Here is a 16,295-nt window from a genome sequence, read left to right on the forward strand (position 1 = left end):
ATTATTATTTTGTAACACTATTTAAGGAGATAGGGGCCTCATGTACAGACATATCACAAGTCCCATTTTGAGAGAAGGCAGCATTTAAAGACACAAGCTGTTTTTTGGTAGCAAGGATTAAAGGGGAGAAAACAGGAGCAGAGTGACTGAAATGTGGCCTCCTTTCTCTGTGAGTAGAGTGCTAGCCTGCATCGCCTCACCAGTCAGTAGGAAGCGAGTTGGTAGCCACAGAGCACAGGGTTTCCAGCCACGGATCACTGAGACATCTGGGTCAAGGTGGCCGACAGAAGCAGAGGCAACCAGACCTTCAGGAGCCCTGAAAGGAAAGTAATTACAGGGCTGCTGCTAGCACTGATGTGCACAGTTTATGTGCAAAACTAACATGAACTGCTTCCTCTAAACTGACCAATAGGAAAGGACACCCTCTCTGGGCTGATCAGTTAGAAAAAGGAAGCTTTCTCTTTATCTGTCCTGAAAACCAATTAGAAAAAGGTGCCCTCCCAGGTGGGCCAATCTGAAAAGGGCAGGCTTTCCGCAGGCACTAGCCTTGGTATCCCCTCAAAAGGGCACTTACTCAACCTTGGTGCCCTTGAGGGATATTCGCAAAGGGTAAGCCTCTTGGGGATACCTTGACTCTCCAGCTCTGAGCTCACTGATACTGAGATGAACTAGCTCAGGTCAAATACTAGGTTGGTGTAACAACCTGCTCGGATCTAGGTGCCAGGAGCCAAGCAGGACACGAGTTACACGGATTCACTTTTCGTCCAGATTTTCAGTCAATTCAGTGGCCATAAAAATCAAGGGCCGTGAAAATGCTACCGGTCCCCGGCCTTTGTGGTCAGAGGAGCAGAGAAGCAGAAAAACAGCGTTTCTTGTTTTTCTGCTGTGTTCATCCCGGCACTAGGCATCCTGAAAAAGGTGGCAGAGATGAGCCTTGAGGCTTCAGGAAGTGCCCACGGTTCAGATCTAGAGTGGGTGCTTGTTCACTGTGTACAGGTGTGTAACAAGCGAGTATGTGTCTGTATATACAGATATGCACACATGCAGCTACAGCTGTCATGCACCTCTGTGTGTGAATGTGAATAAGTGCACGTGACCTCGTGTGTGTGTGAACGTCTGGGTGATGTCTGTTCTTGTGCACCTGTCTGTGCGTGCCTGCGTCCATGCACACTGTTGTGGGACAGCATGGCTATGTGTGCAGCCCCAGGTCCAAGACTTTCCGTAAGTGCCCTCACCTCTTCAGAGCTCAGCTCGAGCAGGCCAGGTACTCCAGCATACCCTGGGCCCACAGATAAAAGCCCCAGAGGAAGGTTCTGGTGCAAGTCCCTGTGCAAAGAGGACCTGAACTTACCCGAGCTACTGGGAGCAGCCCTTGAGACTGTGGCCTGGCTCCCTGTGGGAGGAAACAGAAGGATCAGTGCAGGGGAAGCCTGGGTGAAGCCCCTTCCATCTGCTCTTCCTTGCAGCTAGAGTGGTCTTTTTGAAATCCCAATCTGATCATGTCACTCCCCTGCTTTGGACCCCTCAGGGGCTGCCAGCTACTTTCAAGAGAAAGGCCCAAAACCTTAGCAAGAACCACATGTCAATTATATTTCAATTAAAAGGAGGGGGAGGGGGAGGAGGGGGAGGGGGAGGGGGAGGGGGAGGGGAGGGGAGGGGGAGGGGAGGGGAGGGGGAGGGGAGGGGGAGGGGGAGGGGAAGAAAGAGAAGAAGTACTTTAAGGACTCACATGGTTCGGTCCCCAACCTGCATCAGCTCACCCTCCTCCTTCCAGCCTGCCTGGCTTTATCCCAGTTACTCTAGCACGGTAGGCTCCCTCCTGCCACAGGCTCTTTGCCCATGCTCTACTCTCTCCCTGGGATTCCTCCCTCTCCTCTGCTTCTCCTGACCCCTCTTAGTTAATCCCTTCTCAATTTCCAAACCTCAGCTCCGTTCTTCCCCAACCCTCCTCACTAGGTCTGCTCCCCCTGCCGTAAGAGCTCAGAGTTCCTGATCCATTTTCGTGACTGCACTTATCGCAACTGCAGAGATACATGATTATTTGAATGATGTCTCCCCTCCTGGTCCGTAAGTGCCACATGAGCCAGCCTCGTACCTGTTGCTGCTCATCCTGAGACCCTAGCCACTAGCACAAGGCCTGGCACAAGGCAGGCATGAGAAGCCAGCTGTGCAATGAATGAATGAATGAGAACCGGCAAGAGGAAGGCAGCTTATAGTCTACCTCGCCTCGCAGGATTTACTTGCTCCAGTTCTTCAGACCCCAGTAAGACCCCAAGTGCCAGGTTCTGTCACCCCTCCTCACCTCCAGAGAACATTTCTTGCCAGGAATGTGGGGAAGGGAGGGGCCCTCTTACCTTTCCGTGTGATGGGACCCAAGTTTAGGACACGGGTTTGGTCTATGAAGCCCCCCCTGCGGAATCTGGTCTCGGAGCAGGTCTGCAGGGAGAGGGTGACAAAGAAACCTTTCCACAAGGGAGACTGAATGTGGCCCTGACAGGGGGAGTGGGCTACACCCTTCACAGGAGCAACCTCCTGCCTCAGGCTGGGACTTGAGGATGGTAGAGGCAGGGGTTGTTAGGAGATCGGTATACGTGGGCTCATGTCCCAGCTCTCCCATATGTTAGATGTATGATCTTAGGAAAGTCACTGAGCCTCTGCGCCTCTCTCCCCATATAGAAAAAGGGACTGGTAAAATACCTCCTTCCCAGAGCCGCTGTGAAGTATTAAAAAGTTTACACACATAAGTCGCACTCAGTGCTTAAAAATGTCAGTTTCTGTTATTAGAACACAAGCTTGCAGGTAAGCCAGAGGTCCTGTTGCACTGCCCTGACCCCACCTGACTTCCCCACAGCCTAGGTCTCCTGCCCGGCTACAGCAGCCTCATCTTATTGCTCTGTCTACCCCTGTACTAAAACAGAAACATGTCTATATGTTTTCTTTGAACCTGTGGCCAAATGTCTTCGGTTATGGGAGCTGGGCGTGGCGGAGGACGTGGCGAGCAGGCTGAGGGAGGGGAGGTGACTCACAGGTTTGCACTTTTCATTCACGGTGTCACAGAGGTACACTTCACAGTGCAGGTAGACCAGGTCATAGTTTCCAGCAAAACGGAACATCTGGACAGAAAAGCGCCCCTGAGGGGACTCCCCATTCTCCTCCACTTGGATGGTTGAGTCCTCCGTGAGTGGACATCTGGGAAGTTTACGTCATATAACATGGTTGGTTAAGCAAACACTCTGGGGCCAGACTTCCTGGATTTAAATCTCACTCCACCACTTATTAGCTGTGTGACCGTGGGCCATTTACTTAACCTTTCTGAGCTTGTTTCCCTATCTACGTAGGAGGAATAATCATTGTAGCCCACACCATAAGATAGTTGCAAGGATTAAATGAGTTAAAATTACAAAGTACTTATTACAGCATGTGACGTACAATAGGTGATACATATATATGATTCTAAAGTAAAAATGTCATCGGTACAGAGCTGCAACCATCCTAAAGTCAGCACTTCCTGATTTCCCAGGAAATGGCATGCAGGAATCATTACCTACCATTTATTGGCTGTTCACTGGTGCCTGGTGTTAATTTTAACAGTGGAAACGTCTGAGCACTGAGAGCCACTGACCAAATGGGAGTGTGTGTGCTCATCTACACACATACACAACGCACCCGAACACATGGATAGAAACTCAAAACCGCACGTTCGGAGACTCCCACGGGTGCTGGGCTGGAGCAGTACTCTCGGCAGGCAGATCAGGTACCCTGTCTGCCCTTTCACACGATCTGCTCAAAATGGATTTAGAAAAGGGGCTGAAGGATGATTGCATAGGAGAAGCGAGAAAGGAACTTCTGGGGGTGGTGTTCACTCTGCTCTGTGTCCCCTACAATTCAGATCCGACTTCGCTTGGCAAAATAAAAGCCCTGAGGTTAAGGGGACCCACCTCATGAAAGGCAGAGAGAGTGGCACCCAGCACTGCCCTCGGCAGCCCCAGGCACCCAACCCAAGCAAGGCACCTACGTGTCTCCTCTAGCTGCCCATGGTCTCCCCAACTTGTCTCCTCTTTACACACCCCGTGATATTCTGAGCCTCTCACAGACTGGCGGTCCTCAGCCCAGCTCCCACCCATGCCGTGGCAGAAACACAGGGCCACAGCCAGCATTTCTTCATGCTTCTTTTTCAAAACTTTCCAAGCTTCCCACAATGTACATGCTCTACCTTTATACTCAGACAAAAAAAAAAAAAGCTTAAAAAATCCCTGCATGGTAGGTTTTATTTATGCCTATTTCACATATGAGAACATGAATATCCAGAGAGATGAGCTGACTGGTGTCTCAAACTAAGAAATAGCAAAATCAAGATATGAACCCCAAGTGTCCATGATGCCCCAATCGAGGTCATGCCAGCATTTTCCAAATTTCAGTTCTTTTTTTGCCTTATCCAGAAACCGTCTCCATGAATGCTTTCCTGTTTCCCAATATCTGTATTATTATTTGACATTATTATAGTATTATTACTATTTTTCTTTAAATCTACACACCGTTTTACTGAAATACATCTATTTTTTAGAAGATCACAACCACAAATAGCAAACCGGTATTAGTTGCCATATATAAAACATGACCATACTAATAAATATAAAGTAAAACAGTGCTATTACATTTTACTTAGACACTGTTGACTGGAAAAGGCCCCAAACAGACTTCTACTCTCCTTTCTTTTCGTTGCAAAGGGAGATTAGCAAATAACAGAAGTGTGAGCCTCAGATGAGCACCCGACTGAGACTTCCCCCCTTGATTTGACCATGCAGATTCTAAGAGAACTGAAACAGAAATAGGTCAGGGTCTCCTGGGAGTGCTCTCTCTGATTGTTCTATTAAAATGGCAAATGCCCTCCCCTTTTCCTGCTTAGGTTTTTTTTTCCATAGCCCCTTCATCATTAATATGCATGCCATGGATGTCACTTTTGTTTAATTGTTGGTCTCCCTGCTTAGAATATCAGCTATATGGGGGCAGAGATTTTTGTCCCTTGTATTCACTGTTATTCACACAGCCTGGCACACGTAAACTTCCAAAAATATCTGTTCAATTTATGAATGAAACTGTGAGCTACTTTCTCACAGTGTGGTTCATGGTTCTCTAATGCACTTGAGCCAAAAGCAGCCCATCTGTGTCCTGCCTGTTTCAGTTGGCCCTTGGCTAACTGTACCTTCACTGCACTCCTCCCAGCCAAGTGCCAGCCTGCTCCTGCCTGGGGCCTGCCTCTCCATCAGGTTTCTCATCCTTTTCTGAGTCCTGGACCCCCTCCACCATCTGGTGAAGCCCATGCTTCCCTCCTCAAAAATAATGCCTTAAATGCATAAACTAAATTACATAAGATTATAAAGAAAACCAATTAAACATAGCTCTTAAAATATTAAAACTTTTGATACATGCATTATACATTTACATATCTATTATATAAATGTATATATATTTACAAGTGCATGGATTTGATATTACGTCAAATAATATCTAGTAGAAGTTCTAATACTATAGTAACTAAAAAGCATGATGTCTGCAAATGTTTTCATATGTCCTGCTAATATTTCTGTGGTTTCTTGCCTATATCATAAGGAATGGCAATGCTAAACTTCAGCTAGAGGTGAATGAATATAAAAATGTACTTTGTACCCATCCAAGTCCAAAGACCCTCCCTGCTCCCAAATTCCATCCATGGGCCTTACCTGTCCTGGATGATGAAGTACTTCAAGGGGTCTGTGGCATTGCTGCTGGGTGTGGCATAGCAGTTGGTCATCAGCAGTGCAAACCGGGACAAGTCGCCCCCATCCAGCATGGTGCCCACATAGAGAAACGCCTCGGTGGACAGGGTCACGGACGAGCCTTGGTAGGGCTGCACGTAGGCAGGGCTCTGGAAGAGCGCCATCCACACGGTGAACGTTCCGGTCCCACCCATGCTGATGTTTAGTGCGCTGCGGGAGGAGAGGGGCTGGTGAGAGAACCAGAGCTGAGAACAACAACAAACAGGTCATCCCTTCTGGTCTGCATTCCTAAGCAGGTCCTGCCAGTTACTTGCATTTTTATCCAGCAATAGGACTGGAACCCACCAACCATTGCTCTGTAAACTACACACAGGTCACTTAGGGATCTTGGTGAAATGCCGGTTCTGGTTCTGTAGGTTTGGGGTGGGGCTCAGGGTTCTGCTTTTCTAACGAGCTCCCGGGTGATGCTGCCGCTTCTGATCCACAGACCGTATTTTCTGTAACATGTCCACCCCCTCAGGTGTGGCCCCTGCGTTCAAGAAGGGCCGCGAGCACTTTCTCTAGGGAATCACCGAGATTCCGTTTTTGGTCTTAATCCAGAACAGTTTAAAAAGATGGGCTATGAGTCCTACAGGCCTTAGTCAGAGTTATGGCTCCACCTACAGCAGAAGATTGGGGGTTGTAAAATGGGTTATTTTAAATGACATTAAAAACAGCCACACTGATGTAGACTCCATGGGATTATCCTACAAAGGACACTGAAAGACTGATGCCCGAGGAAATGGGGTACATGAGGAATAGTCATGTGGAAGTCCATTTCAGAGGTGAGAATGGGGTTATTGGTTTGGACTTGGTTAGACTGGAATGAGATTTCTAGCTCAAGCCAGAGAGAGATCTGCATACAGATGTGTTGTTCCCTGCAACCTACCAGGCCTGGGACATGGCCACGTTGCTCCAGGGCACTGCTTGGCCAGGTGATGCTCCACACAAAGGCAGACAATGAGTAACTGTCTTCCTTCAAGTCAGCCAAGCACCCTCATCAGTGCCCAGTGTCCTTCCCCAAGTCTGGTTGGCCCGGGGAACATGTGACCGTGGGCAAGCTTCAAAGAAAAGGTCATGGTAGAGTGGGGACTCTATGCCTGACGGCCTGGGTTTGAATCCCAGCTCTGTCATTTACTAGCCTCTACAACTTTGGACAATTTACTAAACCTTCTTTGACCTTCAATTTCCATATCTGTATAATGGGAATAATAATAATACTTACACCTCCTGGGGTGCGCTAAGCTTTCAATGAGATGTTCCATGGAGAGCACTTAGCACAATGCCTGACATATGGTCAGCTCTCAGTAAACACTTGTTATTATTACAACTATTATTTTTTTCCAGTATCAGCTTCATTGGCTTGTGATTCATCCTATTCAGAGATTTTCAAGTTTATTCAGCAACAGGATCCTTTTATTTTTTTAAATAATAAAACTGATAAAGATGTGGTACATATATATACAAAGGAATACTACTCAGCTATAAAAAAGGAGGAAATAATGCCATTTGCAGCAATATGGATGCAACTACAGATTATCATACTAAGTGAAGTAAGTCAGAAGGAGAAAGACAAATACCATATGATATCACTTATATGTGGAATCTAAAATATGACACAAATGAACCTATCTATGAAACAGAAACAGACTCACGGACATAGAGAACAGACTTGTGGTTGCCAAGACTCACGGACATAGAGAACAGACTTGTGAGGGGGTTGGGGAGGGATGGAGTGGGAGGTTGGGGTTAGCAGATGTAAGCTTTATATACAGAATGGATAAACAACAAGGTCCTACTGTAGAGCACAGGGAACTGTATTCAATATCCTATGATAAACATAATGGACACAACATTGTAAATCAACTATACTTCAATTTAAAAAATAGGAAAAAAATAAAACCTCATGTGGCCCTCAACGTGGGTGGAAGTTTTCTGGTTCCCACCCCTAAATCACCTCGTTAAAGACCCTCACACTCCAAGAAGCATAAATTGTAAACCCCTCTTTATTCAAACTCCTTCCATTTACAGAGAAAGAAACTGAGGTCCAGATATGGGGTACAATTTGCCCAGTCCCATAGCAGGTCTGAACTGAGACCTCTCCCTCCTTTCCTCTGGTCCAACCACCCTACCCCTCTGATAAGCCAGGGACCCTAACATCGGTTTCACCTCTGCAGAGCACTTTTGTGCTTCTAAGAAAGTCGAGCATTGCCAAACCCATTTCACATATGAGAAGACTGACACTCGGAGTGGGCCATCAACTTCCCAAAGCCATCTGTGGGATGGAGCCAGGATTTGAAAGCAGCCCCCAGACTTCCTAGCTGGGCTCCTTAGGGGCTCCTTATGGAGTCCAACACTACCTCCCAGCCACCTCCCTCCACCCAGCTTCTTATGGGCGGCAGTTGACAGGGAAGCTAAGGGCCTGGTGCCTAAGGGGTTGTGGGGTGGAGCCGGCCAGGGACGTTGGGGACCCTCTCTGGCCGCACCTGACCATTGGCTGCAGGGAGGTCTTCAGGCTGACTTTCATGTCCAGGGGATAGGAGCACGCGAAGTTGATTTTGATGTTGCGGTCACGGATGATGAGCTCATCTGCCAGGTAGAGAGTGTTGCTGTATGTGGCATGAGTTTCATTCCTCTGTGTTAGGGTGGGGAGGTGGGGGGAGGGAGGGTGGAAAAGGGGCATAGAATCTGAGTAAGATTCAGAGCCAAAGGTGTTGAAACTGCCCTCCCAGTTTCCGTGAGCACGACTCATGTGCTAGCCCCCTCCCTCGCCCCAGCTAAACGCTCATATTGCATCATTGCACTGACCATGCAATGACCCTAAGAGGCAAGGCAAGCACCTCCCTGCCTCTTGAAAGGAGACAGAAGTTCATGGGAACTGCGTGACTTGCCCCTGGTCCAGGGGCTCTAACAAGCCTGGACTCTTCCCATCACCCCATGCTTCCTCTCGCAAACACTACAAAGACTGAAAACCACGTACCGAGTCATCATTAATGGTGGAACTTCAAAAAACCATATCTGGCAAATGACAATTTTTTCCTTGTTTCTTTTGTCCTCTTTCTTTTTCTTTTGGGGGATGAGGGAGAGGGGAGGAAGCAGAGCCCACTCACACAAGTGTTTACCTCTGGGTCCCTTTGGAGGAGGCTTCTATAGCTGAGGTCCTGGGTCTACAAACATCAGTGATGCAGACCCTGCCTCCCAGGATGGCCAGAGACAAACAGATCTGCTTCTGAACTCAGCGCTGATACCTACTGGCTTAGAATAGTCATTGCACTGTCTGGGCCTTACCTTTCCCATCTGTAAAATGGGGACCTATCACTATGGATCATCCTCTTATTTGCAGCTAACATTTACCGAGCACTTATTATGTGCCAGTCACCGTCCTAATCATTTCACACACATTAACTCCTTTAACCCTCTTAACCCTATGCAGAAGGTACTATTATTACTCCATGTTACAGCTGAGGAAGCTGAGGCACAGCTAGGTTAACTAAGTCACCCAAACTCACACAGCTAGCAAGTGGTAGGGCTAGGCTTGAACCAGGCAGTGCTCTGACCCTGTCCCACGTTGGCCAGAACGTACCGTCATCACCGTCCCACAGGGCCCATCCCTGGCTGGGGTCACCACGGACATCCAGTCCCGGTCGCCCCTCTCAGTGAAGCCCGAGCACTGGCTGTCCCGCAGGTACATGAAGACCTTCTCAAAGCCCAGGCTCTGGACCTGGCACTTGCCCAGGGACAGCTTAATGTCATTGACCCCACATTCCAGCCTGCGCTCCAGGAGGGAGAGATCTGAAATGATTAGAGAAGGCAGGATTGGAGGGAGGTCTGGGTACCGTACCCAATTCAGGGTACGGTACATCCCCAGGGCCCAGGCCCAGCTAGCCAGGTTGGCCACCAGCTGGGGGTACTCAGACTCGCTTCGGTCTGCCGCTGTGGTCTCCCTTCTGAGAGAGATGGAGACATGAGACTGGATTCCCAGCTCACTGGATGGAGCCACGCGACCAACCACCAGACCATGTTACCCTAAGAGTAGGTTGTATACAAAGAACAGTATTATCTTTGGGTCGTTCACTGCCCAGGCATTAAATAACATTGAATCCCAGGAAAAGAAAACAAAACAACACAACAAGCAAACAAAAAAAGCTAATAAGTTAACTGCAATTTCTTTCCATCCTTTCTACATCAAGGAGACAGTCCTCAATAGCTGCTAATGTTTTCAGTGCCCTACACTTGGTAATTTTCCTTTGAAACAACAGAGCGCAGACCTCTGGCTAAGTATTTGCAGCACATAACAAAATACGGTTGGACTTTTTAAATTGAAGCATTTACACAGCTGCTGAAATTGAATAACTTTCTTTCATCGTATTTTTACTGTTACCGTCTACGTAGGGGTAAGTGTTACTTCCCACAGACAGACACAGCAGTGAACTTCAATGTCCCAAGTTTACTTAAAAGAAGGATGTGACTAAAATCAGGACTGGAATTTGGGAAATACTAGCCTGCTTCAGGCATTATACATATGGGGAAACAGGTTTAGAGATGGCCAGGGCCCAGCTCAGGGTCCTCAGCTGGTCAGTGGAGGGCCGGGCCCAAGAAACTGCAGACTGCGGGCCACGCCTGCATTCTTGTGCTGCAGGAATATGGTTCAGGTAGCCTCGGGCGAACAGGTGGCAGCCACCTGCGTATCCACTGTGGTGCAGGGGGCCTCAGAAAGAAGGCTGGGGGTGAGGTTGTTGCCCAAGCTCTGGGAGCCCAGAGAGCTTCTTGCTGGATTAAATGGATGTTACCGGACCGGCTTTCCACTCAGATTGGGTAATAAGCATTCCCTGGATCATCCCCACAGGCCCCCAGTTCCCACACAGGAATGTGTCCCTCCCCTGGTCGCTGACATTTCTCAGCACCTCCCCTCCTCCCCGCTGGCCTCACCAGTGATGCTGAGGTCCTGTTTGCACTGGCAGTGCCATCTGCCATTATCCGATTTGCAGTCCTCATCTACACTGCACTCCTCACACGTCCCCTCCACGGAGCCAGGGTCTGCAGGGTTATAGACAGACAATCAACAAAGATGCGCTCCAGTCCCTCGGGGCGCCCACGCGGCCCGCTGGCGGTGGCAGGGAGTCACCCACTCACCTGTGCAGTAAGCCAGATGGCACTCGGGGGGCGCCGTCAGGTTGTAGACATAGTAGCCGCCGGCACAGGCCTTCACCTGGACGAGCGTGTCCCACAGGCAGCAGTGGCCGCTCCAGTGCGCGCAGGCCCTGCGGCTCACGATGCCCTCGCTGCTCGACGGGTGCGTGCCATTGAGCCACATGGGGGCGGCCGTGTTGCAGCGCAGGACGGGCACGCAGGTCTCGGCCAGGCGCACGCCGCCCTGGCCCACGAAGCGGTACCAGCCGGCCACGTCGGAGTCACAGGCGTAGCCCGCGCCGTACTGGGCGCTGCGCCAGTACTCGTCCAGGATACGGTGGGCCTGGCACGGGTCGGCGCACACGAGCGTGTCGCCCTCGTGCACGCAGTCCAGGCCAGGCCCGCAGGAGCCCGGGGAGCACTCACAGTGCCTCCCGTCCCCCCAGTAGCCCGCGGGGCACACGCACGAGTAGTTGCCCTCGCTGTTGACGCAGGAGGCCAGGGTGTGGCAGTGGCTGAGCCCCGGCTCTGCACACTCATCCACGTCCGTGCAGCCGAGCTCGGAGCTCAGGCGGAAGCCTTCGGGGCAGACGCACGTGTAGGAACCTGGGGCGTTCACGCAGCTGCTGGGGGCGGAGCAGTTGTGTGTCCCAGGAGTGGCGCATTCGTCCAGGTCCTCGCACTCGAGGCCGTCGCCAGTGAAGCCCGCCTGGCAGGAGCACGTAGTGGCAGCCCCATCCTCCGAGCAGGTGGCATTGCTGTGACATTCAGAGCAGCTTCCTGCGGACAGAAGAGACCAGACTCAGAGTGGAGGCCGCTAGGCCACTGGTCACCCAGAGACTCTTCCCGTGTCCCTTAGGGTACCCACGTTCTTTAAGACTTAGCTCATAGCCGACCACCTTCGAAAGAAACAAACCAAACTCCCCTGATGGTGTCTAAGCATTGCCTTCAAGCTGTGTCTTCTTTTCAAATGTCCACCTTTCCACCTCCAGAGGAATAATGCAGAGTTCTTGACCTTTGGTAGCACTTAGGTGACCCTGTCACCCCTTCCCCGACTTGGTACATTCTATGCCTTTTGCTCAGATCTCCTTCCCTGCTTCCTCTCTCTATCTGGCGGTGGCAGTCACACTTTGTTCCTCTGTGACAATAATAATAAGATCGTATGGAGAAATCCAAACGAACCTTCTGGCCAACGCGGTAACAGTAAAGATAGTGAGCCGTTGTTTATTAAGCACCTAGTATATGCCAGACGCCGGGATAGGCACTTTCTATTCATTAGCTCATTGAATCCTCTCCAATGGCCCTGGGGAATGACTTTTGCCCTTATTTTAAAGGTGAGCAAACAAGATTCAGAAGTTTTAAGCCACTTGCTCCACTGGTGAGCAGCAGAGTTAGGACACAAACCGAGGTGGCAGGACCATAGAGTGTGGGCTCTTAACCACGACAACACGATGGTATTTCCTCTCTGTCCCAAAGTACCCCAGCTGGGGATTGTGGGGTGGTGGCCAGCTCCCTTCTCCAAGGACAAGCTGGAGCAATGTGCAACCCAATGGAATGGTCACTTAAGTGTTAAACGGGAGGTATTTGGGAGCCACCTGGGTGTGTTCAAATCTCCTGTGTGGTTGAATATGTTCTTGACCTTCCAGTGAAGTGCCGGGGGCCTTAGTGATGTTCTAGACTTTAGTCTCTCAATATGTGATCCAAGGACCACAGCAGCAGCATTATCTGGGAGCTTGTTAGAATGCAGAGTCTCAGGCCCCACTCTGGACTTACTGAATCAGAATCTGCATTTTAGTAAAATTCCTGGGTGAGTCCTATGTACATTATAGAGTAAGAAATGAATTTAGAATAAAGACTGTACAGATCCCAAGCATAATAGGAGAGGGATCGAAACCGCCTCTGCTAACATGGGCACTGCTCACTGTACACACACAGCACTTACTCGCTGCCGAGGTGTCAGAGACTGCAGCTATGACGACCCAAGAGGTCACCACCACTACCATCCACATTAAGGTCGAAGAGAAGAGCCACTTCATCTTTTCTGCTCTTCTCAGCTACTTCTGGTCTGGGGAGACTTTCCCAAAGGCAAGGAAAGTTTGGCCTCTTGGGGTTTCCAACTTGTCCTTGACACCTGAAGTCCTGTGAACAGAGACGGATGGGATAAACACATGATTTAACTTCCAGCCCCACAGTTGGGAGGAGTACTTTGGTTGTGCACTGCGTAAGTCCAGGAGATGCCATTTATGTGAACCACAAAAAGTGTGTATTGCTGTGGCCCTTGCTTTGGTGGGGTTTTCCTCTCTGTGGCTCTACTCTTAACTCCCACTCACATCCCAGCATCAGCTTCCCCAGTTTCAGCGCATTTGGAAGAACCAAATCTCTCATCTGGAGCAGGAACCAGCAAGACGGGGGAGTGTTCTGGACTCACCATCTTACTGGAGGCAGCTTTGGGTCTTAACAGCCAACTCCTAATCCCCTGATGGGAAACTTTGAACTTGCCCAGATACGTTTATTCATTCAACAAACATTTATTGAGTAGTTACTATGTGCCAAACAGGGAACTATGCACCAAGGTGACAGACAAAGTCCCTGACTTCATGCAGCTCACATATTGTAAAGAAGTGGCTTGAGATAAGCAACTTGAGAGGTGATTAACCTTCGTAATGTATTTTAATGTTTCCAGAGTGCTCACTTATTATTTCACCCACCTGGCAAAATAATCTACTATTACCCCAATTTTTACAGCCGCAAAATAGCGTAGCATGGTGGTTAAATATGTGGGATCTGGAGCCTGCAACCAGGATTCAAATCCCTATTTTACCAATCACTATGATTGGTAAACTCATAGTGTAACACTGGGCGATGTATTTCAATTCGCTAAGACTTAGTTTCCTCATCTATGAAATAGAGATCAGTGCTTGCACAAATTGAGTGACGACACTGCATCGGGCTCACTGTGAAGAAGTCCCCTGTCGTCAAAGAACCTGTGACCTAGAAAAGTGTTTTGCAAGCCTTTGAGACAATGATCTGCTATAAGGAAATTAGTTTATGCCATGACCCAGTACAGCTCCTTGTACACACACACACACACACACACACACGCACATGCACATGTGAAACGAATGTTTTATAAAACAATTCTTACCATTACGGTGTGCATTCCTTGATGACATATTCTATTGTATTTAATTAAAATAAAATTCTGAATGTAATCCACAAATGGTTTCATGATCCACTAATAGGTTGTGACCTATAGTTTGGCTAATAACCGCCTGCCTATTGTGGTCCAGGGATTAACTGAGATGAGATGTGCAAAGCAGGCTCAGAGCAGATATTCTTGTTCACTGCTGTATACCCCACTGCCTGGCACATAGTAGCCACTTCACTAATAGGAATTGAATGAATGAAAAAATTGTTATTAGGGAAGCACAGGCTGAAAGAGAGGGGGATTGACTTACCAAAGCTCACGAAGCCAATGGTCAGCAGAGTGAGGACTCAACCTAGGTCTGACCCAAGTGTCCAATCTCCTCATTTCTGCTCCCCCCTCCCTCAAACAGAATGGAAATCAGCAGAAGACCAGATGGGGAGAGGTGGCTAGGAGAAGTGAGAGCTGCAGATAGCCTTACCTGAAGCCAGAAAGGTAGAATTAATCCGTTTACAAGTGTGTGCCTTCTATATATATATATATATATATACACACGTCTGCCCGCCACTGGCACTCTCTCCACCAGTTATTCTCTGGTTCTATTTCTTGATTGTTTTCCTGGGGGGTGGAATACTTTCTCCCTTTGGCACAGTGTTTTCCTTTCCTAGGCTGTGAGGTGGTTGTTATTCTTTTTCCTAATTGGTAGAGACCCCAAATGATTGACATTGGGGGTCACACTTGTGCCCACAGTTACAAGCCCTCTGTTTTGCACCTTTTGGAATCAAGAGATTCCTTAGTTAGAAATTAACTGGGAAAACAGTGCCAGGTTACTGGGCTTGTTCTTGGTCACTCAAAAGGACGAGGTGGAGCCAGCAGAGGTCAGAATCTGAAGCCAGGCTGCTCCAGGAGAAAAGAGTGTTCATTGCCCATACTGGGACACGTACCTGTGGTCACTCCGGTTCCAAAGCACACTGCATCCTCATGGGCTAAGCCAGCTCCCCGGGGGTCCAGATGGGAGCAGGAAAGGAGCTGAGAACGGCTGAAGGTCAGAGCCAGAAGATAACTCAGACATCGTTGGACCAGACTCACTTTATGAATGAAGAAATCTGAATTCCCACAAAGGAAGGTTCCTTGGGAGGTGGATAACTTTGTGATTGAACAAACTAACTTTGGAGTCAGTCCATCTGAATCCTCATCAGCCATTGCTGTGTGCCAGTAGGCTCATTTCTTTCCTTCCTGAGGTCATTTTCGTCATCTATAAAATGACAATACCCCTCTCCTAGAGTTGTTACGGTGATTAAAGGAGATGATGCAAGTAAAGGCATGTAGCAGTGATACCATCTGTGGAAGTCACTGCCGATGCTGCTTTGCTGGTGTACAGACACGGGGTAGAAAATGACAGAGCCTGGCTGGGTCCAACCCCGTGTCTCCGGACCTAATTCCATGTCGACGGAAATCCCATACTGAGAAAAATCAGATGTGTGTGAACTCAGGCTGCGCAGGAAATATGACAATGGCCCACAGCACTTACTTTTTCAGGGCTTTCTTCTTCCGCCTGGTTTAGTGGTTGGGCGACCATCGGCAGCGTCACACTCACCTCCTCAGGGGAATTTCATAGGTGTGACATTACTGGGTCAAAGAGGTGGCACAGTTTTAAGAATTTTGATACCTCTTCCCAAAAAACACCCCAGAGAGATCTTTAAAAATGAGTTTACAATCCCACCACAGTACTCACCCACCCTGAGCACTAACTTTCATCCTTGTCGAAAAGTGAGAAATATCTCATTGTTATTTACTTTGGCAGTTCTTCGATGAAAAGGGACGTTATTATCTTTTCATTTGTTTACTATTATTCTTTTCTGAACTGGCTGTTTGTATCCTTTTCCTTTTTTTCCCCCAGAAGAATATGTCTTTTTTTCCCTCTCTTTTCTATAGCTTAAGAAGAAAATAAAAGTTCTTAATATTCTTTTTCTCCATCCTGGATGGTGAATAGCATTTCTGGTTGGTGCACATGAGGCTCTGTCAAAATCCGAGTTTGGGTGTCTCTCAAGGATTAAAGATGGCGCTCCAGGTGGCTCTTGGAGTTGTTTGAGCAGAGATCCTGGACAGGAACATGGGGAGTTTGGGCTGGAGACTATTCATAAGTCTAATAACCACATAATTCTAGTTTCTGTATTTGATGCTTTTACACCTTGAGACTTTGCTGACTTTGGAGGGACTACCCC

At 48.6% G+C, this 16,295-nt stretch overlaps 1 protein-coding gene across 1 annotated transcript; it reads right to left on the bottom strand.

Moving 5' to 3' along the window:
* Positions 1-23: 23 nt before the first annotated feature.
* Positions 24-12,928, bottom strand: UMOD (uromodulin; the record flags this gene model as incomplete). Its single annotated transcript, XM_079945465.1, has 10 exons — positions 24-316; positions 1,352-1,393; positions 2,355-2,436; positions 3,027-3,189; positions 5,721-5,966; positions 8,282-8,430; positions 9,379-9,587; positions 10,725-10,832; positions 10,929-11,705; positions 12,868-12,928. The coding sequence occupies 10 exons, from the start codon at positions 12,926-12,928 to the stop codon at positions 255-257; spliced, it is 1,899 nt and encodes a 632-aa protein (XP_079801591.1). The 3' UTR covers positions 24-254.
* Between the last annotated feature and the right edge of the window lie 3,367 nt (positions 12,929-16,295).

The sequence above is a fragment of the Stenella coeruleoalba genome (assembly GCF_951394435.1).
Source record: "Stenella coeruleoalba genome assembly, chromosome: 15".
Taxonomy (NCBI): Eukaryota; Metazoa; Chordata; class Mammalia; order Artiodactyla; family Delphinidae; genus Stenella; species Stenella coeruleoalba.